A 27,803-nucleotide genomic window follows, 5' to 3' on the forward strand; every position below is an offset into this window, starting at 1 on the left:
TGAGATGGCTTTACCAGCATTAACTTATGCATCAGAAACCTGAAGTCATACTAAAGCCTTATAACATAAGCTAGTTATAATTCAAAGAGCTATGGAAAGAATAATGATGGAAATAAGACTAAAAGACAGGAAAAGAGCAACATGGATATGAGAGCAAACTAAGCAGAAGTAGAGGATATTCTAACAACATGTAAGGAAAAGAAATGGACATGTGCTGGACATATAATGAGAATGAAAAACAATAGATGGACATTAACAATAACAGAATACGTCCCTAGAAATTGTAAAAGAAGCAGGGGGAGGAAGAGAAGATGGATTGTCAAACTAAGAAATATTGAGGGTGTGGACAGGCACAGAAAGACCATAAACAGAGGCAAGTGGAAGGACATGTCTGAGGCCATTGTTCTGCAGTGGACTAATAACGACTGATGATGATGATACATATATATATATATATATATATAATATATATATATATATATATATATATATATATATATATATATATATATATATATATATATTTATTTATTTATATTTATATATGTATACATATATATATATATATATATTTATATATATATATATATATACATATATATATATAAGACCCAGGCCTACATGGCTGACGACTATGAAGCGTGAAGTAGTAGATGATGAATGGCGAAGTATTGATTTAAAAGCTCAAGATAGAGATGACTGACAAGATCAAACCGTGGCCCTATGCATCAGTAGGCGTATGAGGAGATGATGATGCTGATGATACACACACACACACACACACACACACACACACACACACACACACACATATATATATATATATATATATATATATATATATATATATATATATATATATATATTTCTTACAAAGCTGGTCTAGTATGAGTAAATATTTCATTTAGGTATTTCAATTGAATATTTAATAGATATATAGCCAGCTCGTAAGGTGGGTCTCACTCATGTAGGTTTAAATAAATGTATGTAAATTACATAAGACTCTCGTCATTTGTTTAATTGTATTTTTATTTTTGAAAATTAACTTTTTCATTTCACATATTTTGTTACAAAGTATTATGTAACCTCATTTAGGTATGCTGTACGAACCACATGATGTATGAATACGAGAGATTATACAATTTTTATATTTCCACGTAGTTAGAATGTGCATGAAATTTCGCGAAGTAGATTTACTCTTTTTTTTTATAATATTTTGAGGAGTAGGTGGGCGGAGATAGTTGAGAGAGAGTTGCGTCGCCATGTGTGTTGGAGCTAGTCTGTTACTTGATTAGTAGGCAACTTTGGTGCCGTAAGCACTGCCCCGCAAGCTTCCAGACCCCCTGACCCAGAAGAATCTAGAATAAGTAAGTCCATATATTTAGCCCCGAGGAATGCATAAGCAACAGAAGAGATCCAGCATGTCCCTTTGAAAGAGCCAAAGTTTGTCTGCCCTCTCTCCTCTCAAGTGTATCAAGTGTGTGCATTCTCAAACGTGATTAACGATTTCTATCCATCATATATCGTATGTAGTGTGTTCAAACAATTACGAATCCATTGAATGATATTTCAAGTGTATTGTGTTAATGTAACTACTTGTATAACAGGAATTTTTATAACTGGCCCCGTGTGAAGTGTATTTATTTTGGTTTAACTGTTGAGTTACCTTGTGTGATCCAAAAAGACGTAAGTTTATCCATTACACTTATGTAAATTCCATTTAGTGTTTAATCATTAGGGTTAAAGTGTTAACTTTTCATTTATCATCAAAATTAAATATTTTTATGAATTAATTTCCAGTGAAACAAGTGATTGTATAATTTTCATAAAATAATATCTTGTCTTAGTCTTATGTTTTGTTCAGATATCATATTTCGAGTAAATTGATTTTGGTGTTAATTCTTTGGTATTATTGTTATAAATTTTTATAGAATATATTTATTTCTATAAAGGGTGTATTATTCCAATCACCAACATTTCTTAACAGTGCTTGCACGTATCCCTGACTAGAGCCAAAGTAAGATATTGTATTTTAATAGTTCAAGTAAAATAATCGCCCAGTTTTGTTTTGAGTGTATGTAAAAGACCTTTGGATATTGAGTGTTTATATATATTGCCGTTTGGGAGTTATATAATATTCTCAGAGCTTGGGTATTATTCAAGTGTAACAGATTTATATTAAAATAAAGAGGTGACTTTAGAGCTCAGGAGTTTATGTAATTCTCCAGCCTTAATATATATATGTATGTATGTATATATATATATATATATATATATATATATATATATATATATATATATATATATATATATATATATATATATATTATTTAATATCATGATCAGCGCTTTCATATCAAGTCAAAAATATTGACAATGCAAGTGTCAAAGGTTGAAACACATTCTCATTGTAGCTCGTGAGAGATGTGTCATATCCACAAAACATTGTAAGAAAAGGCCATCCTAACCCTAAGGCATACTGTCTGTACAGTACAGTACTTTATACTGTACATTATTATAATGCAAGTTCACTGAAAATCATAGACATTGAAGCAAAGAATACTTAATATTGCATAAGAAATCTATTGCAACAATATGCAATTTTTAAAGTCAGCTGATGTTTGAAATATGGTGATGTAAGACTAGGTTGATTGTCCAATTAAAATCTGTAATGTGTCACTGGAGCTTACAAACCATACTTACAGATGTACAATTGTCTGTTACTTAGAACTTTTTTTTGTGACCATATGGTTATTATTAATGTTAAAATCGTATATGAATTCTTTAAGAGTACTTATGACTTATGATTAAGGGCAAAATAAAAAAAGGTGATTAAATAATATAAGAATAATGATTTTAGAATAGGTCATCATCCTTTTTGGAGTAAAATGTAGATTTATGTATGTTTCAGGAGGTAGTATTACATTATAAGACAACAAAAATTATACCATAGAAAAAAATAACTGTCTCCTATGTGGTCAGCTTGTATCCATATATAAAACTTGTCATCCATGAAAATAAGGAATTGAGTCTATGATCCCATCACTAACCTAACTATTGATATGTTCCTGATATTGGCTCAGGGTGAATTTTGTGAGTCTTCACTTTTTCTGCCACAGGGGAAACTTTTGTTCATTTATTCGTAATGTTTCTTAATTGTAGTGTATTGTCCAAGGATGAAGTTCATCTCTATATGTTGTCATATGAGGTATGCTTTAAGACCGGTCACTGCTAATAGATGAGTAGTATTGTGAAAGGGTCTATGGTGGAAAAACTTCCGCTCTTTTATAATGGTGGAAAAATCCTAGTTACTGAGTCCTGTATAGTAACCATTAGAAATGTTCTCTTTAACTTCCAACAACTGTAGTTCCACTATTCCCTTTATCATGATGAGTAAGTTTCTACATTCTTAACTTATTCTTTGTTCATATCTCTCTCTCTCTCTCTCTCTCTCTCTCTCTCTCTCTCTCTCTCTCTCTCTCTCTCTCTCTCTCTCTCTCTCTCTATATATATATATATATATATATATATATATATATATATATATATATATTAATTGAGATTCCTTATGCTCTTATACTTATAAGAAGTTATATGCATACCATCACCAGTAATAAAGTCCATTCATTAAAATTATGCTAGTATGTAAACACAATCCCTTAATAAGTTCCCTTTTATTTGACTTATTCCAACTCCAATTTCTTTAAAGATTTATGTAAAATGCCCTTTTTGGTCACAACTGGGACTGATACATAAGGTGTATTGCATTTTCATTTACCTCAGTCAACTTCTGCAGCAGACCTAAGGAAACATGGTCCATGGTCTTGTAAAGTAGTAACCTATTCATGGTCACCTTTGTTGTATGTTCAAATTTCAGGAATGCTTGTTTTGGAATTTTTGTTCTTTAATGATTTTATGTTATTTGTCTTCACACATATGAATGTCGTTAGATCAGTAGTTCGTGGTTTGTTTTTGTAAATGGTATTCAGATCAGTACATCTTTTAACTGTCTTGCCTGGATTCCCTAGTGGAAGGTTTGGCTGAGAGACCTGGGGGTCATACTGGTTCTTTAGTGTATAATTTATCAAAGAATTTATTTTCCAAACAGTTTTTAAGAATGGAAAGGCTTTCTGATGTGCTATGCCTAAAAGGTTTCAGCATATTTAGTATGGTTACATTTTCTTGTTTATGTAGATAAATTCGTGAGCTTTATTGCTGGATCAGGTTCTTTTAACAGATTCATCAGCTTATTTGCTATATCACTCAATTTTTATGCATATATTATATCATGAGAGATGTGAAACTATGCTCAACTCTTGAAATTTTACTATTTTTTTTAATCATTTGAAAGATTTAAGGGTTTCATGTTTCTTATTTATTATACTTCCAGGTTGCAAGTTTATTGGCAGGTGGCTGGAGTGATGGTACCATAGTTGTGTATGACATTCAGTCTCCTTTGTCTTCCACTCCAGTTACTTCCACAGCAGTAAATGGTAAACATATTTTACCAGTTACAAAGGTAAGAAACATTAATCACACAACTGAGTATTTGGTTATTTGTGCTTTAACAAGTAGAAGGTTTTTTATTAATATTTTGTAGACAAGAAACATGTGAATAAATGAATAAGAAGACACCTGTTTATGGAAATGCCTAAACTTTTGGCCAGTTAAGGTTTACGAGGAATTTAACTGAAGCCATAAAGGATAGATTTAATCAATTTCATTTTTATCACTATTCAAAAGGTCCGATGGAAAAACAGTGGGCTGGGAGAAGAACTGCAATTCACTTCAGTATCTTTAGATGGTCGAGTCACTCATTGGACTTTTCAATCCTCCAAACTTTTTTTCAATGACTTCTTAAACTTCAAAGAAAGGATAACTCGAAGTTTTGTTGGTAGTGCTCCGAATGGTTTAGAAGGTAAGTGTCATAGATATATTTTGAACTTTTTTATTTACATTTCTTGTTTCATGTTTCACTCTGCTGAGCAGATTAATAAGAGAAACAATAGAGTTGGTATAGAGGTTGAATTTACGTTGATTAGTAGGGGAATTATCTGAGAATGAGTAAAAGAAAACCTAAGAACCAACAGAAGTTGAATTTTCAAGAGATTTGTTATTCTGTAATACTATTACATATAAAGTAAGGAGGGAAGTTAGGCCTGTTAGGATGTTTTGTATTCTAAAGCAAAATTAGTTTTAGAAGTTGAAACCAAACCATTAAATTCTTTAATACAATATCCCAGTTTTTCAAGATCTAGTCTTGTAATGATTCTGTGGAGCTGCAAAAACAGATAAGTATGCTCCATCTTCAGCCTGAATAGCCAGATAGGTAGCACGTTAATTCAAGGCTTAGATTTAGATAGTCTTGAGAGGAAACGGCTATCTACTGTACTGTACCTACATTCTCTCACTTAATTCCATTGTGATATTAAATATCACAAGGTTAGGATTTCAGAGACAGATGCATTAATTTACAGTGGCATAAAAAGTTAGCGTAAGTATATGCCAGTTATTTTGTGATCCTGTCAAAGTGCTATTGGCAGGTAAGTAGTAGAGGGAGTATGTGGAGTACAGCTAAGAAGAGAAAAGTACAAATTCTCAGAGTTACAGGTTAGTAATTTTTTTTTTTCTTGTGAGTGCCAATGTCTAATATGGTGTACTTACTGAGCTGAGTATTACAAATACATCGATACATAGTGATAAAGAACATCTGCGAGAAATGGAATTAGAATTTCAACATACTATAGAAGAGATTTGTTGCATTAACTTAAAAACAATAGGGAATCTCTTGTCGGATTCCAGCATGCATGAAATTAAAGCACACAAATAGTATCAATTAGTATGAATGTCTGTATATTATTTTTTTGAAGATTGATGACTCAGGCATCCTAGTCTTAGATAGTTCAGACAGTTCTATTTTTTATGAAAAATAAGAAAAAGAAAAGCATATTACCAGCTTGATCATGTTCGGGATTTTATCATCATCTAGAGATTTGTTTATGGCTGTTACATTCAGAATATTTGAAATTTTTCTTACCATAAAGTATTGTATATTGAAATCTCTCGCATGTGAAAAGTGTGGCTGCAAAAGTTTTCAGAGATTAATGGCATGATATTAAGTATCCTAATAAGAAAAATAATGGTGAAAATAGTATGGCTGACAAAAAATATAATAATGATAATGAAGGCATCATGGGCGCTGTCGTTCGTTACGCATGAGTTATTTAGTTAGACTGAACGACTTTCCCGGTATTAATAGCATGAATATCTTATAGCTATTCAGTCTTCATTGCTTGGAATTAGTTATAATATGCCGATTGTATTCTTGATAGTTTCAGCGATTTAGGTAACCAAACCTTGCTTGCGCTAGGCTTCCTAGCCTAGGCGTTTTAGTTTACTTTCATGCATGATATAATAGACATTCCTAGTGTGATTACAATTAAATTAAACTATTTAGGCAATTTATACGTATAAGATACATTGATTGCATATAAATATTCCTCTTCTGAGATCGTATACGAGAGAGTTTCGGCGATTAAGGTAGTCGATTCTCACCCGCCACTAGGCTACTAGCCTAGTCGCTTTAGTATACTTTCATACATGTTCCCCGTTTACCCTCGTGTATCGTTTTATCGATTTAGGCGGAGATAGACATCTAGAATTATTATATAAACCGATACTTGTCTCCAGTGGAGATGTAAGGGTAATCCCTCCTTCCCTCTGAGAGTAGCCTTAGGCTACAACCCTAGTTGGTCGTGCCTTGAGTAGACACTCAGGCATGACTAGGCTAGGGTTTTCTGTCTCTTTCTTAGCCACAGATAGCAGGTTTTGGGTTTCGGTCAGAACCTCAGAGTATATAGTCTTTTGCCGGCAGCCGGCCGGCAGGGTGAATAGTTATTCCCCTGCCGGACTAGGCTGGCAGCATAGGAGGCTAGACCTCCCTAGGCCACACTTGAAGTGGTTGTATGATGCCGCACCTTCTCTCTGTGGTCTAGTAAACTAGTCCTGTGCTCGCAGACCCTAGGCTGAAGAATAGATATTCTTCTGCCGCCTACGGTGGTGCCGGCACTGGAACTCTGTTTCTCACTTGTTGAGAGGAGGTGGCAAGTTTGCCGCTGGCCCCTTAACTGTATTGGCAGACCCTAGGCTGGAGAATAGATATTCTCCTGCCGCCTAGGATGGTGCCGATACTGAAATAGAGTTTCTTAAGGGTGGGAAGGACTGGCAACCCTGCTGGCTCCTTCCACACCTCATACAGGACCCTTTTCTATCCCCCCTCTGTCCTTTAGTGATGGCCTAGCCATCGCAACCCTTTGGCCATCGTCCTACAATCTCACCACTTGCGGGTAGGTTGTTGGGCCGGACGGGGCTCCTACATGCAGTGGCTTAGTCGCTCAGCTTTCCCTCATGGACGCAAGGCTCCGGGAAAGGCTGTGCCGGCAGGAGACCCCTTTACTGTAGAGTGTTCTTCAGTCCTCCCTTGGACTGCCTTTCACATACCGGTAATGGTTTCTGTTTGGGTGGAAGCCTGAATGATACATTCTCCCCTTCCATTTGAACCCTCATTCTGGAGGAAGGCAGTAAGATTGAGTAATTACACCCTTATTTACTGTTGATACACTTTCAATAAGGTACCCTTCACTCCTTGCTTTCTCTCTTTCTATCTGCTAGTGCCGCCACGTACTAGCCTAGCCGGCAGTTGCCGGCCAGGTTGATGCTGCCAGCCACTACCACAGCCGGCAAGGCGCCAGCTGGACCAGTGGGCCGGCAAGGCGCCAGCTGGACCAGTGGGCCGGCAACTGGCGAGCTGCCGGCAAAACTGACTTGGTCGGCAGATGCTGGCCGGGTTGATGCTGCCGGCCACTACCCCAGCCGGCAAGACGCCGTCTAGACTGTATCGCCAGGTGCTAGCCTTGCCGGCAACATGCCGGCTAAAACTACAGTATATGACTATACAGTAGCCAGTATATCTGCAGTATAGATCATACTGCAGACAGAAAACTATAGTATAAATTATACAGTAGTTATTTTTCCAACATATCCTGTGTATCCATGCACAGTCTATTGTTGAGACCTATTATATATGGGAAGAAAAGATTTCTTTCCACATACTGATAGATGATCAGTTACAATTTACCCTCATTATTAAAACCTTTGGAAGTTGGTGTTAAGTTACACTTATCTTTCCTTACAGGTTAGAATTCTTCCATTGGGTTTCCTGAATAGGAAAACTCTTGGTTTTAATTTTGGGGGAGGTCACAGCAATTGGCTGGAATGGAAACACAAGTATGTGTCTTTCCTAATTCTTTTCTAGCTTGTCTATCCTAAGCTATATGCAAGTGCAATAAATATGCAAAAATAATAATAATATTTATAGAGTTTATCAGGTGAGATGAACTACCACATACTCATTTAGTTTTTCTCTCTTTACAGGAGGACCACCCTAAGTGCTAGAGAATCTTTTGCAACGTGAGGAGCAAGGACTTCTGCGGCCATGTAGAGTGCAGAGCGCACTCTCTCTGCTCTATCTCCAAGGGACCTCTAAAGTACTGGGACCCCCAGGACTGCAATGTGTGCAAAGCCTTGGTTACTGAGGCTTTTGATGACCCCAAGATAGTGGAGTCAAGGGATGCAGCACGGAGTAAGCTGCGCAGATGGGTTTGTGGCTTTCAGAAGAATGCCACGGGGCCTTACCTTCCGATTGAATGGATGCGTGCCTATCTGTTCCCTAAGGCAACTGCGGATGCCATTATACCACAGCCTCAACCTGAGATCCCTTGCGTCCAGATTTCCGTAGATACAGATGTCTTTGATGCGATGAAGGACATCCACCTAGATGATAGGATGTCGGAAGTGTCTGAGGACACCGAGAAAGACCTTCTTGCAAAGGGTCTGGAAGAGGAGTCTACCTTGGCTCCCGAGACTGAAGAGGATGACGTCAAATCGGAGTCCGTTTCGTCGGTTCCGGCCCCAGAACCAGTGCCCTCTACGTCTTCTGCTCCTCCATCGGACGACATGGGTAAAGCCTTGGCTAGTCTCATGACGATGATTGAGAGTCTTCGTAAGCAAAACGAAGAAAGGGACGCTGAACTGAGGAGAAGGATGAACCATCTCGCATCGTCCCATGGGTCTCAGAAGAGACTCAACGTGAAGGATCTTCCTTCTTGCTCCGAGGTGAACCCTTGGAGGCATGCAGAGTACATGCCAATTACAAATGGGAAGATCATTTCGGAAAAGTTGGGGCTGTCCTCGTAGAGGATGTTGACTTCTGTCCTCGTAGAGGATGTTGACTTTTGGCTCAGCTTTGACTCTTACCCAGACTGCTTCGTCCGCTTGAAGGCGGAACCTGTGTCCAAGGAGGAGACAGAACCAAAAGAGGTCATAGTTCTTGACCATGGTAAAGCTCAGGCTTTGCTGGCAAGTAGTCTGAAAGACAGGGGCTTCACTAATTCAAAAGTGCCAGCCCTGAGCAAGAAACACCCTTCTTTTCTTGCTCCAGCTAAACTAGCCTTTCCCTTTGCGGAAAAAGGGTTTAAGGCAGTGATGAAGGCAGTGGAAGCAGGGAAACCTTGCCCTACACTCGAGGAGTGTAGACCCTTATCCCTAGCTCTGCCTATGGACGACAAAGACTGTAAGGCAATACACCTTACCTTCTCAGTTGGGAAGTTGGAGGCAGATATTGCTGGATGCCAGTTCAGCGAAAACCTCCCTAAGCTGTCTGACTTTCTCTTGCGTAGAGAGCAAGAGACAAAGGAAAGACTTGACGGATTCCTGTCCCTCCAGATTACCTTGGAGGCAATGGCAAGCTATAACAGATCCCCAGACATGTTCATGGTCGTGGCCAAATCACATATGGCAACGCTGGTCAAAAATCTATATGGCTTTGTTAGGGCCAGACGTGCATGTAGGGAGTTCGTGTTTGCTTCGGCTGCGGTGAAACACGAACCCAGGAAGCTGATAGCTTCCAATATCTGGGAAAAAGATCTCTTCCCGAGTGAAGTGGTCAAAGAAGTAGTTGACAAGGCCGCCTCGGAGAACAGGAATCTTCTCCAAAAGTGGGGCATGTCGGCGAAGAGGAAGTCCTCCCCGGATGAGGGTCCCCAACTGAAAAGGAAGACGAAGAGACCTAGGTTGCCCTCTCGCCCTGCCATGAAACAGCAACAACAACTTCCCGCAGTTCCGATGACCGCGGTGCCCCAGATGGTGGCACAACCCCAGCCCACCTACCAGATGGTGCCTCAGCAGCTGGTTACCCAGTCACCAGCTTTTACTCCTGCTTATGAGAGGCAAACCTCTACCTTTCGCCCTAAAGGTAGAGGGTCGAAAAGGGGCTCCTCTAGACACCCTAAGGGAGGACTCAGTCAAGGATGCAAGTCCTCCAGACAGTCAAAGCAATGAGATGCTTCCTGTTGGAGGAAGACTCCAAAAATTACAGGATCGCTGGACCTTCGATCCCTGGGCCCACAGCCTAATCAAGAACGGACTAGGTTGGAGCTGAGGACAGCTCCACCATCATTTCCTCAATTTTTCCAACACTCCACCCCTGTCCTGGAAGAATACTCCCGAGAACTCTTGAGCAAACGGGTAATAAGGAGGGCAAAGTCCACCAAATTCGAAGAAAGGCTGTTTTGTGTTCCCAAGAAGGACTCAGACAAACTCAGAGTCATTCTGGACTTGTCGCCACTCAACAAGTTCAGGATGTTAACCCTTCAACACATAAGGACCCTGCTGCTAAGACGGGCGTACACAGTCTCGATAGACATGGCAGATGCCTACTGGCATATTCCAATCAACCGCCCACTCTCCTCCTACCTAGGATTCAGGCTACAGAAGAAGAAATACGTTTTTAGAGCCATGCCCTTCGGACTAAATATAGCCCCAAGGATTTTTACAAAGCTTGCAGATGCATTTGTTCAACAACTATGCCTAGAAGGTGTCCAGGTGGTGGCCTACCTGGAAAACTGGCTGGTGTGGGCAGCATCCAAGACGGAGTGCATGCAAGCATCCAAGAAAATGATCCAGTTCCTGGAACATCTGGAATTCAAGATCAACGTCAAGAAGTCTCGATTATCTCCAGCTCAGGAGTTTCAATGGCTTGGAATACATTGGAACTTAAAGTCACACCGTCTCTCCATTCCCCCAGGGAAGAGGAGAGAGATAGCAGGATCTGTCAAGAGACTACTGAAATCTGACAGGATATCAAGATGCCTACAGGAGAGAGTACTGGGCTCTCTTCAGTTTGCATCAGTGACAGACCTGGTGCTAAGAGCACAGCTAAAAGATGCATCAGGAGTCTGGAGAAGATACGCATGAAACGCTCGAAGAGATCTAAGAAGACCGATACCGACTCGACTACGATCACTTCTCAAGCCATGGTTGAAGGCCAAGAACCTGAAGTGGTCTCTGCCCTTGCAACCACCTATACCTTAAGTCATCATCCATACGGACGCATCAAAGGAAGAATGGGGGGGTCACTCTCACTAACGGAAAGTCCAAGGGACTTGGTCCTCTCTATTCAAGACCTTCCCCATCAACGTTTTGGAAGCCATGGCAGTCTTTCTTACGCTGAAGAAACTGTCCCCTCACCATTCAGTCCACATAAGACTGATTTTGGACAGCGAGGTGATAGTGAGATGTTTGAATCGTCAAGGTTCGAGATCACCCCAAATCAACCAAGTGATGTTGGTCATCTTCCGCCAAGCAGAAAATAAGAGATGGCATTTATCAGCAGTTCACCTTCAAGGGTTCCACAATGTGACAGCGGGCGCTCTATCCAGGCTCACACTGATAGAGTCAGAATGGTCCCTAGATGCTGGATCATTCTCCTTCATCCTACGTTAAGTCCCAGAACTGCAGATCGACCTCTTCGCGATGAGTGACAACAAGAAAGTACCTCGTTATGTGGCCCCATACGAGGACCCTCTAGCGGAAGCGGTGGACGCCATTTCCCTCGACTGGAACAGACGAAACTAGATTTACCTGTTCTCTCCAACCAACCTCCTATTGAAGGTCCTCAACAAGCTGAGATCCTTTCAGGGAATGGCAGCTCTATCGGCTCCCAAGTGGCCAAAGAGCAATTGGTTCCCTCTAGTATTGGAACTGAAGCTGAGGCTGGTCCCTCTGCTGGACCCAGTACTGACTCAACAATTACAGAAGTCGACTGTCTTCGCTTCATCACAGAAAACCCAAAACTTTCATCTCATGATTTTCTCTCCTTAGCAGTTAAGAAAAAGTTTGGGATCTCGAAAGACAGTGTAGACTTCTTAGAAGAATATAAGTCTTAGTCTACTAGAAGACGATATGAGTCATCTTGGAAGAAGTGGGTTGCTTTCGTCAAGGCAAAAGGACCAAAAAAAATCTCAACAGATTTCTGTTTATTCTTCTTTATCCACCTTCATAAACAAGGTTTAACAGCCAGTACAATAACAATGTGTAAATCAGCCTTGACTAGACCTCTGCTATACGCCTTCCAAGTAGACTTATCCAATGAAATCTTTAATAAGATCCCTAAGGCTTGTGGTAGACTTAGGCCTGCAGCACCTCCGAAGCCTATTTATTGGTCCTTGGATAAGGTCCTACACTTTGCTTCAACAGTGAACAATGAGGATTGCTCTCTGAAAGACTTAACCCAGAAAGTTATATTCCTGTTTGCTCTAGCCTCGGGGGCCAGAGTTAGTGAAATAGTGGCCCTTTCTAGAGATGAGGGCCATATTCAGTTCACAGAAGCGGGAGAACTGAATCTCTTTCCTGATCCAACATTTTTCGCCAAGAACGAGCTACCTACCAAAAGGTTGGGTCCCTGGAGAATTTGCCCTCTGAAGGAAGATGTCTCGCTGTGTCCAGTGGAGTGTCTAAAGGTCTATCTTCGTAGAACTTCAGACTTCAGGGGAGGACAGCTCTTTAAAGGAGAAACCTCGGGCTCAAACCTATCCCTAAAACAACTAAGGGCAAAGATCACCTATTTCATTCGCAGAGCTGATCCTGACAGTACACCCGCAGGTCATGATCCCAGGAAAATTGCTTCGTCATCGAATTTTTTCCAATACATGGACTTTGAGCGTCTTCGCTCATATACTGGATGGAAGTCATCCAGAGTGTTCTTTAAGCACTACGCGAATCAAATGCAAGAGTTGAAATGCTATGTGGTGGCGGCAGGTAGTGTCCTGAAACCTGTCGTCTAGCGCTGCGAGGAACAGTGAATTGAATGTGACTATCAAAGTATGGGTGAAGGTGTTGACACTTCACAGTGCAATACTTAAAGATAAGTGTCACCAAGGTGGCACTCTGGACTGTTCTAGTTATTAAAGGTGAAGAAACATAGAGACAACACTTGTGCCGTATGTTCTTACACAGTGTGAAGAGACAATCGCAGAAATGCATATTAGAAAATTTAATAAATTTTCAGTTTTTCTGGCCCTAATATTTTTTCCCTTTCAGGTGAAATAAACTTTTTCTGGTCTTGATAGTTATATACATGTTTCTTATTGCATTTATTAACATTATGTTATGTATGTTGATTTTGCTGGCTATTATTACCAATAAATACTTGATGGGTATTTGCGTCTTATTTCGCCCCAAATTTGATTCAATAAAAATATGCTAGAGTATTATTTTCCTTTAATAATCTGCATATGTATATATGAACAAAAATATATAGTTAATACCTTTGTTTTATATTAGTACAACCTTTACCTGCATACGCATACAGGGAACCTGTTTGCTTTTGATGCTATGTTTGATCATATGGTATATGCAAACCTTTGTTCCTACACGAGTACAAGCTTCACATGGCTATGCATACAGCAAGTCCTGTATGCTCTGGATGCTATGTTGGCTCATATGGTTTATGTAAACCTTTGTTCTTATTCGATTACAAACTTTACCTGGCTTCGCATACACTGAGACCTGTATGCTCTTGATGCTATGTTTGTTCATATGGTATATGCAAACCTCAAGACTCTTTCCTAAGTCTAGTGTGACTCTTCCCTGCAGGGGGCAGGAAGCACTAACATGGTTTATGATTAGAAGTAATGATGTATAACGGTAACATCATTTGTCTCTATGGTCTGGATGACCAAGGAAACATTGTCCTGAGGTTAAGGCACATTTGGAAAATCCACAGACACAGTACTTTCTAAATAATGCTTAGGAACGTTCCATCAGGACGACATGGCCTGAGCCCAAAAAACCGATTTTGAGCAAAGCGAAAAATCTATTTTTGGGTGAGATAGCCATGTCGTCCTGATGGACCCACCCTCCTTTTCTATAGAAAAGGCCTTGGCAGGATTCCTCCCGAAACTACTATATCTGTAGCACCTTGCTCAACGCTACAAGGAATAAACATGGCGACGACCTATAGCGCCATCCTGATACTCAAAGTAGTAACGGAGGAAGGGTACCTTGATAATGGCTCCCCTTCTATTTTTGCCACTTTCCCCCTAGAAGCGAAAACGCTATTCGGGGTGGATATTGTTATGTGTCATATCAAGATATACGTCCCCTGATATTATGCGATATCCTTGAGAGAAATTTTAAGGATATTAGCGCCAGGAGTTAGAATTCTAGAGACCTAAAGGTAAATTCTCTGGGAATATCACTGTAGTCAAATATACCATAGGAAGCTACTTATAGGAACCTTCCATCAGGACGACATGGCTATCTCACCCAAAAATAGATTTTGCGCTTCGCTCAAAATCCGTTTTTTATGCCTTTATATACCTGCAAATTTCTTAGCTTATCAATCCGTCTGCTCTTCCTTCCCTTGCTTAATTTCGTCACCCTCATAAACTAAATGCCTAAGTCATTTTCTCCACTTGTTGGGAAATAAAAAAAAAACCTTCTCATTTCCTAATTCTTTATATCATTGTCTTGAGCTTCAATTCACTAATTCTTAACAGAAGAATTTTTGAATTAGAATTTGTTAATTGAAGCTCAATACAATGATATAAAGAATTAGGAAATGAGAAGGTTTTTATTTTTATTTCCCAACAAGTGGAGAAAATGACTTAGGCAGTTAGTTTATGAGGGTGACGATTTGTAATCTCTAGGGTCCCACTCTGTTATTCATCTTGTCCATCTATTATCTGTCATTTTCATTATATGTCCTGCCCACATCCATTTTTTTTTTTTATTATGTGTTGTTAGAATATCCTCTACTTAATTTTGCTCTATTGTCTACCGTATGTTGCTCTTTTTCTGTCTCTTTAGTGTTATTTCCATCATTATCCTTTCATTACTCTTTGAGTTGTAACTGGCTTATGTTCTAAGGCTTTAGTAAGGCTCCAAGTTACTGATGCATAAGTTAATACTGGTAGAACTATCTGATTAAATAGTTTTCTCTTTGGAAAAATTGGCATTTTACTTTTCATAATCTCATTTTGTTTACCAGTAGCTTTCCATCTCGTGCATATCCCTCTTTTAATGTCGGTCTCATCTCCAAGGGAAACAGTTACTGCCTGTCCTACATACACATGTTCACTAACAATCTCTTGAGATTCATCCATAATCTTTATTTGTTGTCTCTGCATTTTCATTGAACATTGTCTTAGTTTTACTTATATTCACTTTCAAACCTACATTTCTGCTTTCTCTAATCAAATTTTCCATCATCTCTTTCAATTGCTCCCATGATTCTCTAAACAAAACTATGTCATCTACAAATCGTAAGTTGTTGAGGTATTACCCGTTAAATGTTAATTCCTACATTTTCCCAATTTTTTTTATAAAACTACTTCTAGGTATTTTGTGAATTATTTGGGAGAGATTGGATATCCCTGTCTAACTCCTTTCTCAATCAGAATTTCTCACTTTCTTTATATAGTTATAGGATTGCTGTACTTCCCATATAGATATCTTCAAGTGTTCTAATATAAGACCCATCTATTTGTTGTTTTTGAAGGGATTTCATTACTGCTGAATTTTTTTTACAGAATCTAAAGCTTTCTAATAGTCTATAGATAACTTACATAGTGGTTTATCATACTCTGTTGCCTTTTCCATGAGGTGGGTAATTACATGGATATGGTCAGTTCTTGAATTCGTTTTCCTGAAACCACTTTATATAATAGATAAATGTAATGTGTGTGCATCCTAAGCTTTGCATATAAAATATGTAGTTGTATATGTGTTTTATACAGCGAGATCAATGGCCTTCTTAAGAGTACCATGACTGTCATAAATTGTTGTGCGAGATCATTGAACTCTCTTACAGGTGACTTGTCTTAAGTCTGATAGGTGAGGTATCTTAAGTCGTATGGTAAGAGTATATTTCCATCACAGTGGAGATTTCCACAAATTCTAGTAGTTTCAGCATATTGACAGAGCAACATTGCATTACTTGCTCAGAAGAGTGGCAGTACCAGTAGAGCAGTCCCAAGAATAATATGGTACTCGTCTGAAGAGAATCTCGCTGTGCAAAGTGTTTTCACAAAACTTTTTTTTAATAAAGTGAAAAAAGTATGTTCCGATGTATTATTAAACGCCGACAGGGTATATAATTGGTGTTAGGTGAAAAAACACGTCCATTTGAGTATGCTGTGAGCGAAGTTGTACTTTAAGCCTGTAAAATAAAAGTTCAAGATACCTAGGTTTATGAGGATTAACACAGCAGACACTGCTGCTGCAGGAGATTTAAACAGGAGCAATTGGTTATAGTGATGTCGATGAAGAATACAGACAAGAATAACGAACACAGGACTTAGAAAATATGTTAGATAACCTAGCCTAATTAATAAACAGAGTATAAATTGACCGGGAAGAGGAGCAGTGCGCAGCCACAGCATCCCTGACATACATGAACAAAGTTGAAACGCACAGGAGTGAAAACACACATGCGCATCCGAGAGAAGATAATCAAAATGGCGTAGTTTGAAAATTGCCATAACTCCAGGCAAGTGTCAGGACCTTTGATGATCAGCAGCTTAATGAAGGGTTTCAGTCAATCAAAGTGTTTTTGAGAGACTTTGAAATAGCCACATATGAGTGGTCAGAAACAGAAAAACCAGTACAAGTAATTAGATTACTAAAAAATGCTCTGGCAATGGCAGTAATGTGTTGGCCACAAGAATGATTAAGATGTTATACTGAAGTAAAACGATGATTAATCAAGAAATACCCCTTACCTGATACAAAGGAAAGTGATATGAAAGAAAATTATCAACCGAAATTTTTAGTAGGTAAGTCAGTTCTCAGTTTTGTAATCATATTTTTTTTAGATTGTGATTCATTTGCTACAGGGAGTGTCAATTTCCCAGGTGATATATAGTGTATATAAAATTAATTTTAGTTATTTTGTTTTTTATACTGTATTTTCTCTCAGATTATTTTAGAAGTTCCCTTCTGGTTTAAAAAGTTTGGATTTATAGGTAGAAATTGAATAGTTTGTTTAGTCTTATTTGAGTACTCAAAAGGGGAAGTCCAAAGTTTTAATTATTCCCTAGAAATTTTATTTATTTGAGAATAGTCAGGCAAAAGAAATGTTAAGATACCTTTGTAATTCCAGAAGTCAAGACAAACATGGAATGTTATTGAATGTTATAAGGTGAAATACGTCAGATTGTTTCAAAATATTAAACTTTGAAATTATGTAATTGTTTCATCATTTTTTATCTCATACATACTTCTTAAGGAGTTTGGTAGTCAGTAATGTCACTCTTGGGTGCAAATGATAAAAGATAAAAGCAACTTTAGTAATATAGTTTATCAAAGTCTCATATTTTGCCCCCTCCTCCCCATTTACAGTGATTTAGAGAGATTTTTTTTAAGTCAGTAGAGGACTCTCACAACATCGATGATATGATGCATTAAAATTTTCCTTTATCAGACCAGTTGGCACAGGTTTGCCCACTCAGAATGAGTGCAGTCTTGTTTATATCAGCTGGTCTTTCAGAATGAAGGGAATTGCCGGATAAAAGGTAGATGGACTTAATGTCGATTGTCAAAATGCTGACATCCGTTTAAAAAGGACATGATGACTACCCAAAAATTCGTTAATGATAATAACAACTTTGTTATTGTAACAAGAGCATGAATAGTTTACAATTGTACTTTCTTAAAGGAGGAGAATCTAATGTCCCCTCGCAAAGCCATGTTGAATAGGTTTCTAACATTTTTAGATTGTTACACTTTGAGTAAATGCTAATTTCCTCACTATCATGTAATAAAACTACCTCCCCTCATGTACATTTCGTCAAATCTTCACCTCCATTTACATTGAATTGTCGCCTAATTGTGTAAGAAATTGGAAGGCCCTACATATCTACTGCTATTGTAAGGACAGTGAGACAAGCGTCACCAAGATCAACTGATACTTTATTTGAATGTGCACGGAAGTATATTACAAGGTGCGGACGGAAACGTAGGATGACGTTGGCGCCAAGTCAGATTTAAGTGCCCGCCAAAATATATGTGTTTTCTTACACTTACAAATATATGAATTATGGGTTAACAGAAACATGTTATGAAACGATACATATATCAAAATGTAGCTCTGGTAGAGCGGAATATATATATACAAAGGAAACCACAGTGTGGCGAAGAGAGAATTTAAATAAATAAGTAGTTTGTCGATTTTCTGGACGACGAAGGGATCGGTGTCCTTACAAGTACTCCCCCCCCCCAAGACATCGGGCGGCGTAGAGGGCTGATGATCAATCTTCGTATCTCTTCGGGCGTCGGAGGGTTCCTCTTGTTTTTGAATGGAGGGGTGCGCTGGCGGTCGGTGTAAGGGTCTCTTCCTCTTGTCGTCGTTTGATGTTTTTTCTTTCGTTGGGCGGCTTGTTTTGAGGCGGAACTCTGGGTCTGCCAGGTCCAGCGGAGGCGGTGTCGCTTCCTTTGAGAAACGCTGGTTTCACGCAGTCTATTGAGACCCAGTCCTCTTGGCCATGGACGTCGAGAAGGAAGGCTTTCGTTGTCTTTTTAATTACCCGGTAGGGACCTCGATAATGTCTAGTCAGTGGTTGTCGATGAGCGTCGACACGGACGAAAACGTACCTGCAGTTATCCAGGCTTTTTGGCTTGAAGTGCTTGGTTCTGTCCTGGTAAGTTTTGAGACACGGCCTGAACTTCCTGGCGATGTCCCTTAGGTGATCCAGCTGCGTGTCGTCGGTTGATGAGGGAAAGAATTCGCCAGGAACTGCGAGCGCTTCCCCGTAAACTTTTTCGGCGGGCGAAGGTTCGCCGTCTGCGGGAGGGGCGGTGCGAAGGCCGAGGAGTACCCAAGGAAGTCGTGATTTCCAGTCCCCGTCGGTGCAGCTCGCCATCAGGGACGCCTTGAGGGCGCGGTGAGTTCTTTCGACCATGCCGTTTGCCGCGGGGTTGTATGCCGTGGTGCTGTGGAGCGTCGTCCCCATCAGGTTCGCCAAAGCGAGCCATATTTCTGAGAGGAAAGCGGGGCCTCTGTCAGTCGTGATGTCGTCAGGAACGCCAAACCTGCTCACCCAGCTTGACAGGAGGGCTTCGGCACATGCTTGAGTCGTAGCTTCGGTCATCGGCGATGCCTCTAACCACCTCGTGGAGCGATCGATGATCGTAAGTAGGTAGCGAGCGGATCCAGAAGGGGGCAATGGTCCCACGACGTCGATGTGTATACTGTATGGCCGAAACGTCTTTTTGGCTGGGGAAAATCGCCCACCCCCGATTCGGTGTGACGGCTGACCTTGCTTGACTGGCAGTTGATGCATGACTTCGCCCATTCCCGGACCTCCTTTTTTATCCCTGGCCAGACAAACTTTTCAGACAGAAGGCGAGCGGTGGTGCGTCCTGAGGGGTGCGAAAGTCCATGGATGATATCGAATATTTTCCTTCTGCAGGAGGCTGTTACCCAGGGATGAGGGCGGCCCGTGCTGGTGTCGCAAAGAATAGTTACTCCTGCTGGTCCGAGGGGAATCGCACTTATCTTGAGCGCGGATGGCTCCGTCAGGTGAACCTGTGCTTCTCGGTCGGTGCGTTGTTCGGTTGCGAGATTGGCGTAGTCGATTCCCAGGTGGATCGCGTCAATTTCAATCCTTGAAAGGGCGTCCGCGACTGGGTTCCTCTTTCCTGGGACGTAACGTATGGTCCACCCGAATTCAGCGATTGATGCGAGATGACGTTGTTGTCGGGATGACCATGCGTCCGTCGATTTCGTGAAGGTGTGTACGAGGGGTTGATGATCCGTAGCGATCGTGAAGGGGGTACCCTCCAAGATGTGCCTGAAGTGGCGGACGGCGAGGTAGACGGCGAGGAGTTCCCTATCGAAGGTGCTGTATCTTGTTTCGGCGGGTTTCAATTTCTTGCTGAAGAATGCCAGCGGTCGAGGAGAACCATCGACGAGTTGCTCAAGCACAGCCCCGCAGGCGACGTTGCTGGCGTCGGTCGTTAGTCGCAGGGGCGCGTTGTCGTCGAAATGAGCCAGGGTGGTGGCATTCGCAAGGGCATCCTTCGTCCGAGCGAATGCCTGTTGCTGGGGCAAGCCCCACTTGAGTTTTTTTGCTTTTCCTTTCAGGACGTCGTCGAGGGGTGACAGGGTTTGTGCGATGTTGGGAATGAAGCGCCTGTAGTAATTGACCATTCCCAAGAACTCCTGAAGTTGGCGGATGGTCGTAGTCATTGGGAACTTCCTGATGGCGTCGACTTTGATTGTCATGGGTTTTACCCCGCGCGAGGATACGCGGTGACCAAGGAAATCCACTCCCTCCGCACCGAACGTGCATTTGTCGAAGCGTATGACTAGGCCGTTCTCCTGTAGGCACTTTAGGACGGTGCGGACGTGTCCCCGGTGTTCCTCCTTGGTTTTCGAGAATATCAGGATGTCGTCGACGTAGCAGACGCAGAAAGGTAGGTCACCCAGAATGCTATCCATTAGTCGTTGGAAGGTCACCCCGGCGTTGCGTAGACCGAAGGTTGAGTATGCGAAGGTGTAGGATCCGAACGGCGTTACAATGGCAGTTTTCGGGATATATTCCGGGAATACGGGGACCTGGAAGTAAGACTTGAGGAGGTCCATCTTGGTAAAAAACTTTGCGCCGTGCAACGCGTTCGTTAGGTCCTGCATGTTGGGTAGCGGGTAATGATCGGGCGTTGTGATGAGGTTGAGGCGCCTGTAGTCGACGCAAGGTCTCCAGGACCCGTCCGGCTTTTTAACCATGTGCAGGGGTGATGCCCAGGGGCTCGATGCTTTCTTACAGATACCCATGCGTTCCATGTCCTCGAAGGTGCGTTTGGCATCCTTCAGTTTCTGAGGCGGGAAGCGGCGGAATTTGGCGTGAGTGGGAGGTCCTGTCATTGTGATGTGGTGGTAGATACCCTGCTTGGACGGGGAACCTGGCGAGTGTCGGAGCTCGGATTTGAAAACCTCGGGAAACTCTCGTAGGAGGTCGGCGTAGGGGTGCGTCGTTACGGCGGATACGGACATTGTTGCAGGGCCGTGTTCTAGGGCGCGAGATTGGCAGGTTCCCGTGTCGATGAGACGTCTGTTAGCGACATCGACGAGGAGTCCATGGTGGGCGAGGAAATCCGCACCGAGGAGGGGGCGATTGACGTCGGCGATAGCGAAGGGCAAAGAATACGAACGGCCCATGATAGATATCTTGAGGGTCTTGATTCCATAGCACCGTATGGGAGATCCGTTGGCGGCGATGAGTGAGGGAGCGTTTTTGTCGGGACCACGGTCTAGGTCGGGCTTCGAAGGAGGGAACGTTGACTGCATTGCGCCGGTGTCCACCATGAGTCTACGGTTGGAAATGGTATCGAGGATATAGAAACCAATCTTGGTATGGTTAACTGCGGCTGCGATGGTGGCAGGTGGATGCTTCTGGCGTCGTCTTCTGGGGAAACTGCATGGTGCTCTACATTTCTTGGCGTCACTGCCGAACTGTTGGTGGTAGAAGCACACAGCCGGGTTAGGCCTAGAGTTTGGTCGCGTCGGTTGTGGTGGTTTCTTTCTTGATAGAATGTTGATCTCGTCGTCCTCAAGGGCCATTGCCGAGGAGTCTATGGAAGAGCAGCTGCTGAAGGAGGAGAACGGAGGCGGTGTTGACGATGATGCTCCGAGGCGAGATGCTTTGGAGGCCTCGTGGAGCTTCTGAGCCTTCGACAGGAGTTCGTTCATCGGGAGCGTGTCGGCGTCTGTCAATTGGGCCCGTACGTCCTTTGGTAGGCGTCGAAGAAAGATTTCGCGAGATAAGCTAATCTCACGTCGTCGGCCGTTGCTGTCTGTTTCGGGGAGCATAAGCAGGCATGTTAGCTCGTCCCACGCCTCAACAGGAGAGGTGTCACCCATGGGCTTGCCGGCGAGGTCCAGTACTTTCTGTGCCCTTGCTGAGACGGAGAGGGAGTAGATACCGATGAGTTTCGTTCTCAGGTCGTCGTATGAAACTTGGCCGGCCTGGGCGTCGAGCCATGGGGAAATCTTGTCGAATACTTCTTCAGGTATGGAGGTGAGAACGATGTCAGCCTTGGCGCAGGAGTCGCTGAGTCTAGCGACGCGGAAGAGTACGTCCGCTCTCAGGAACCAGGAAGCGGTGTTGTGTTGAGAAAAGGGCGGCAGTTTGACTTTGGGCATGGAGGCGAGGCCGTTGGGTGCGATGGGCGTGTTGCTTCCTGCATCGTGGCCAGAAGACGACGAGTCGGCGAAGAGGTGAGAAGTTGATATGTCGGTTAAGCTCATCCTACTGCCTTACGTTCACCGAAGTGTGGGAGAACCAAAGGCAGGCTCGTGCCTAAGGTAACGGAGTATGTAGAAGGTAGCACGGCCGTAATAAGTCCGTTAATGGCAAAGCCAAAACCGCTGATGCTACTTTCAACTCCGGGGTCACCAGTTGTAAGGACAGTGAGACAAGCGTCACCAAGATCAACTGATACTTTATTTGAATGTGCACGGAAGTATATTACAAGGTGCGGACGGAAAAGTAGGATGACGTTGGCGTCAAGTCAGATTGAAGTGCCCGCCAAAATATATGTGTTTTCTTACACTTACAAATATATGAATTATGGGTTAACAGAAATATGTTATGAAACGATACATATATCAAAAGGTAGCTCTGGTAGAGCGGAATATATATACATAGGAAACCACAGTGTGGCGAAGAGAGAATTTAAATAAATAAGTAGTTTGTCGATTTTCTGGACGACGAAGGGATCGGTGTCCTTACACTATGTTTGCTGTAGTGTTGTGAATTACTGTGTATTTCAAGGAAAATCTGTAACACTGGCCATGTCTTTTATTTTTTTTTTAAGATTGTAAGATTATCACACCTGAGACTATTAGGCTGGTGAGAATGGCTAGCAAAGAAAGCACAATATCATTGGAAGTTGTTATTTGTCCACCTTAATATCCATATTTTTCCACACCATAAGATCCCATCTTCCTTTCGCTTATTACAATATAAGCATAACGTTTGCAAAAAAGTTTTTGCCGCATTTGCTTCTTTTAATTATCTTCGCTATTAATAAATTCTTGGCATTGACATTATATCATCTTCTTCAAACGGATGTCAGTGTCTTGTCTGTCTACATTATGACTATTGATATTATATCCGTCGTCATTATGTCCATCTGCATTTTGTCTGTTCACTGTGGAGGGATATAGGGGAGAGAAACAAAAATTATTTTAGCGGAGAGAAACGAATTTTGTTTAGTTTTAAAGTAGAGAAGCTTACACTTCGAGTATATTAACAAATTAGCATGTAGGAAAGCACAAAATTATAAATTTTATATTCAAATTATGTTTTTCAATATTTAACTTAGCTGGTGATTATAATAGCTGCAACTCTGTTGCTCGACAGAAAACTCTACGGAAAAATTCGCCAGCGATCGCTACACAGGTAGGGGGTGTACTCAACAGCGCCATCTGTCGTTCAGATACCCAGTACTCATTGTAAACAAAGAACTCAATTTTCTCTCTGTCGGGCTACCGGCAAGACCTACTAATTTGCTGTTGCTAACTGGATTTGTTTTCACAACTATTTGGTGAAGTACACTATTCTAGTTTTGAGCTTTCGCTATGCAGGTGTTTTTTCTTCATCTTGAAACTTGAACTCGTTTTGGATAGATTTAATTATGGTGACAAAGAGAGTATGGACTTTCTTTCACTTTTAAATGGCCGACCCTTCCCTTAGACGGAAGTGTGTTTAGGCTTTTAGTAATTATCTTATCACGTTATAGATTTTCCTCTATATATTTTATGTCTCTCCGCCTTTATTAGGCCTCTTCGATTAACTTTCCATTTTTTATAAACATATAAAAATAAATTTTAATGCTTTGTTTATATAGACCTTTCCTGAGAGTAGGCGGTCCTAACTTGGAAACCGAAGTTAATCAACGTTGAGCCCTTTATATCGTCTTTAGCTTTTAAAGAGCTAAGGATTTAAAACTTTTTAAATGTAATATTTTATGAAAGAATTTCTTTGATAGTCTTCGTACTGTTTTCAAAGATGAACTAACGTTTAGTTTTTTATGCTACGCAGTTGTTGACGTTCAGGACGTTCAACATGCGCTCTATCGTTACGATAGAGAGAGAGTGTATCACGGTTTCACTTTGCAGTAAGAGTAAATCGATTCTGACGTTTTGTTCATTCTTTCTTAGCTTAAATGTTTTAAATTCTAATTTAAAGGAACTTTTTATTTGAAAAACCTTTCAGTTTTTTCCTTTAGTCAAATAACATGTTTTTTTTTTTTTTGACGATATATAATTGGGCTCTTCTCTTAGGTGCGAAATCAAGAGAGAAAGAGAGAGAGAGAGATAGAGACGGAGGGAGAGAGAGGAGAGAAAAACGTTCCGTTCAAGCGGGTAACGTTGTTCTCGTGTTACTCACGTCCCTAGTCGCTGTACGGGGAGGAAGGATAAAACGTTTTTAGGTTTTTATTCTCGTCCCCAGGCTATGTGCGGTGAGAGATTGAAAACGTAGTTATATGAACTAGTGTTTAGTCTCTTTCCCAGACACTGATTTTTCTTTTTATCTTAAAATATGTTTTCTGTTTTTTGCTGGTATTATGAGCTTGCATTATACGACTAATTTTGCAATTACTACCTTTTAATGAAGGGTAGAATTGCGTGTTTCAGGTAGAAATAAGTGCAAAACAGAAAATCGAAGTGATAAAGTGATATGCGCAAAGTGTTACAGTGTTGCGTCCGAGGCGCAAAGTGTTACAGTGTTGCGTCCGAGGGTTCGTCTGTTCGTGCCTGTCGTTCACCTAGTCCGGGACCTCTCAAAAGCTCCCAAGCCCAGGGGAGAAGTAATGTCAAACGACTTATGGGTTCGAGAGGCCTTGACCAACGAACAGACGTTTTCCCTCTATGGTATCGGGTGTATCTTACCAAGATCTCCCCTACCATAAGACGAGAGAGACGTTGTTTCTCCTCGCCATCCGTAGGCTTTTCGCATAAGAAACCTGTCACAAGGTTTTGAAGCCCTTAAGCAAAAGTCAGTCCTTTCAGGACAGGTCCAGCGTCCTGGTTACAGCCATTAGGACAGCTCTGACCCTATGCAGTCATCGGATAACTGCTCGCCGCCTAACAAAAGCGTAACACAGACTCCGAGAGTCTTTTTTTGTAGGCAAATTGTTGCGGTCACAGACGTTACCCTCGTCTATTACCACAACCATTTCCGTTGATCCTTAAGGGGTTATATGGCAAAACATGCAGTATATGCTTGCCTCCCTTATGGAAGACTATTCTGCCGATTAGTCCGTTGAGTCTAGCCGTTTATCTCATCGATATCCTGGCTTTCAGCCAACCTAACGTTCCTTTGTGCTTACTGTTGACGTTGGCGTGGCTTAGTCACGTCAGTCAGGTTGTTTAGAACCACACTCGATGCGGTCTCGTGTGGTTTTTCAGCCGCATTTGGACGTTAGGCCACTGGCTGATGCTCCTGTTGACGTTCAAGACGTTCACTAACAATCGGAGTTGACTTGTTTTGACGCTGTGCGTCAACCTCCGCATTCTAGAGTTGTTTTGACTGCTCAGTCTAGGCAGTCAAAGCAGTCTCGAGTGGACGCTGTGCGTCCTCACGCACCTGTTGTGGTTGACAGTTCAGTTGTTGACAGTTCACAGACTGTCAAGCAGTTACATGACGTTGCGTTCTGGTCCGCTACTAATGCACCAGTGAGAGACTCAGCTTTTATCGGACAAGGTTCCTGTAGATGAGGAAGTTGCTGTTCTCCCTCCTACTGATATTCCCTTGAGGACTCTGTCAGATGGAGAGGAGCCTAAAGCTGCTTAGCCTCCTATGGACTTTAATTAAATCATGATGATTTTTTTAAGGATCTTCGTCCGGATCTTTTTGTAACTGCTGCTCCTCGTTCGCCTAAACGTCAGAGCTTACACTAGGCCTAGCTACTTCGAAGCCGTTGTTTTTAAGCTAGTGCTCTCTCGCTCTCCTAGAGAGCGTTACGTTGGCTAGGCGACTGGTTTTTCACCAGGAGGAGTTTGGGGGATACAGCCTTTGCTTTCCCTTCTTTTAAACTGGTTTATAGAGCGAGAGTCTGATATGACACGAGAGAAGTTCTCGGCTTGGGAGTTCATGCCTCTGCCCAGATAGACTTCACAATTCTGGTAGACTCTCCCTGGCGCCTAGCCAGGAGACGCTCCAAGTTGTTTACAGGTCAACTTCACAGCTGTTGTCGAGCCTTTGAAGTTTTGCTGTACTATTATGTCACGCATAACAAGGCTTTCAGGGATGGTAAACGGTTCCGCCTCAGTCGCTAACCCCGTCTGTTGCCACACCTGCTCCCGTAGACCCTAAATGGGCTTTGCTGCAAGACATGCAGTCCAAGCTTGCGTCCTTGATAGAGGACTTAAATGCGGAGAAGAACCTTCTGGCCAACAACCTTCCAACCGGTCGGTTGTGCGCCCTGTTGACGCTGAGGTAACCTACTCGCGTCTGCCAGTTGAGGTGGTTCCTACACCGATGCGACCCAGTGTGGGTTGCCAGCCGCACGTTGACGTTAAGCGACGCTCGGAGGTGGTTGTTGACGTTCAGGACGTTCAACAACCAGCAGAGGTGACTTGTTTTGACGCAGTGCGTCAACCTCAACAACCCGGTAGGGTGTTGACTGCACAACCCAGACGGTCTAGACAGTCTCGGGTTCACGCTGTGCTTCCTCGCGCACCCATGGTTGTTGACAGTTCACAGACTGTGCAGCAGTTCCATGATATTGCGTCCGGCTCCGTCACGCATCCACCAGTGCGACCGGATTCAGCGAGCCAGACGTTGCCCACTCCGTTGCCGTTTCCTCATCAGTTTCGGATGAGGAACCCTCTGATGAGGACGTTGCTGAACAACAAGACGATCAGCCCCCAGCCCTGCTATCCATCCAGAAGATGCTGAAGAAGGAACGCTGCTCAGTCAGGCTGTGGATGAGTCTGGTAGGGACGCTGTCATCCGTGGATCAATTTGTGTCACTAGGAAGACTACACCTCCGTCCTCTTCAATACCATCTAGCTTTTCACTGGAAAAAGGACAAGACGCTAGAAGCGGTCTCGATCCCGGTTTCCGAAAAGATAAAGTCTTGTCTGACTTGGTGAAAGGACAATATCAACCTAAGAGAGGGTCTTCCCCTGGCTGTTCAGACTCCCAACCACGTTCTCTTCTCGGACGCATCGGACGTAGGCTGGGGTGCGACATTAGACGGTCGGGAATGCTCGGGAATATGGAACTCGAGTCAAAGGACAATGCATTTCAACTGCAAGGAGCTACTGGCAGTACGTCTGGCCTGGAAAAGCTTCAGGTCTCTCCTTCAAGGCAAAGTGGTGGAGGTGAACTCGGACAACACCACGGCTTTGGCGTACATCTCCAAGCAAGGAGGGACCTACTCTCTGACGTTGT

The 27,803-nt window shown here is 42.1% G+C and overlaps 1 protein-coding gene across 2 annotated transcripts in view; it reads left to right on the forward strand.

Moving 5' to 3' along the window:
- LOC137645965 (dynein intermediate chain 2, ciliary-like) overlaps nt 1-27,803 on the forward strand; it is a 469,865-nt gene that overhangs the window by 433,181 nt on the left and 8,881 nt on the right. For both annotated transcript variants that reach the window (XM_068379045.1, XM_068379046.1), the window contains exons 11-12: nt 4,391-4,519; nt 4,744-4,918. In XM_068379045.1, coding sequence (XP_068235146.1) covers nt 4,391-4,519; nt 4,744-4,918 — 304 coding nt within the window. The remainder of the gene's footprint in view (nt 1-4,390; nt 4,520-4,743; nt 4,919-27,803) is intronic.

This window comes from Palaemon carinicauda, chromosome 8 (assembly GCF_036898095.1).
Source record: "Palaemon carinicauda isolate YSFRI2023 chromosome 8, ASM3689809v2, whole genome shotgun sequence".
Lineage (NCBI taxonomy): Eukaryota > Metazoa > Arthropoda > Malacostraca > Decapoda > Palaemonidae > Palaemon > Palaemon carinicauda.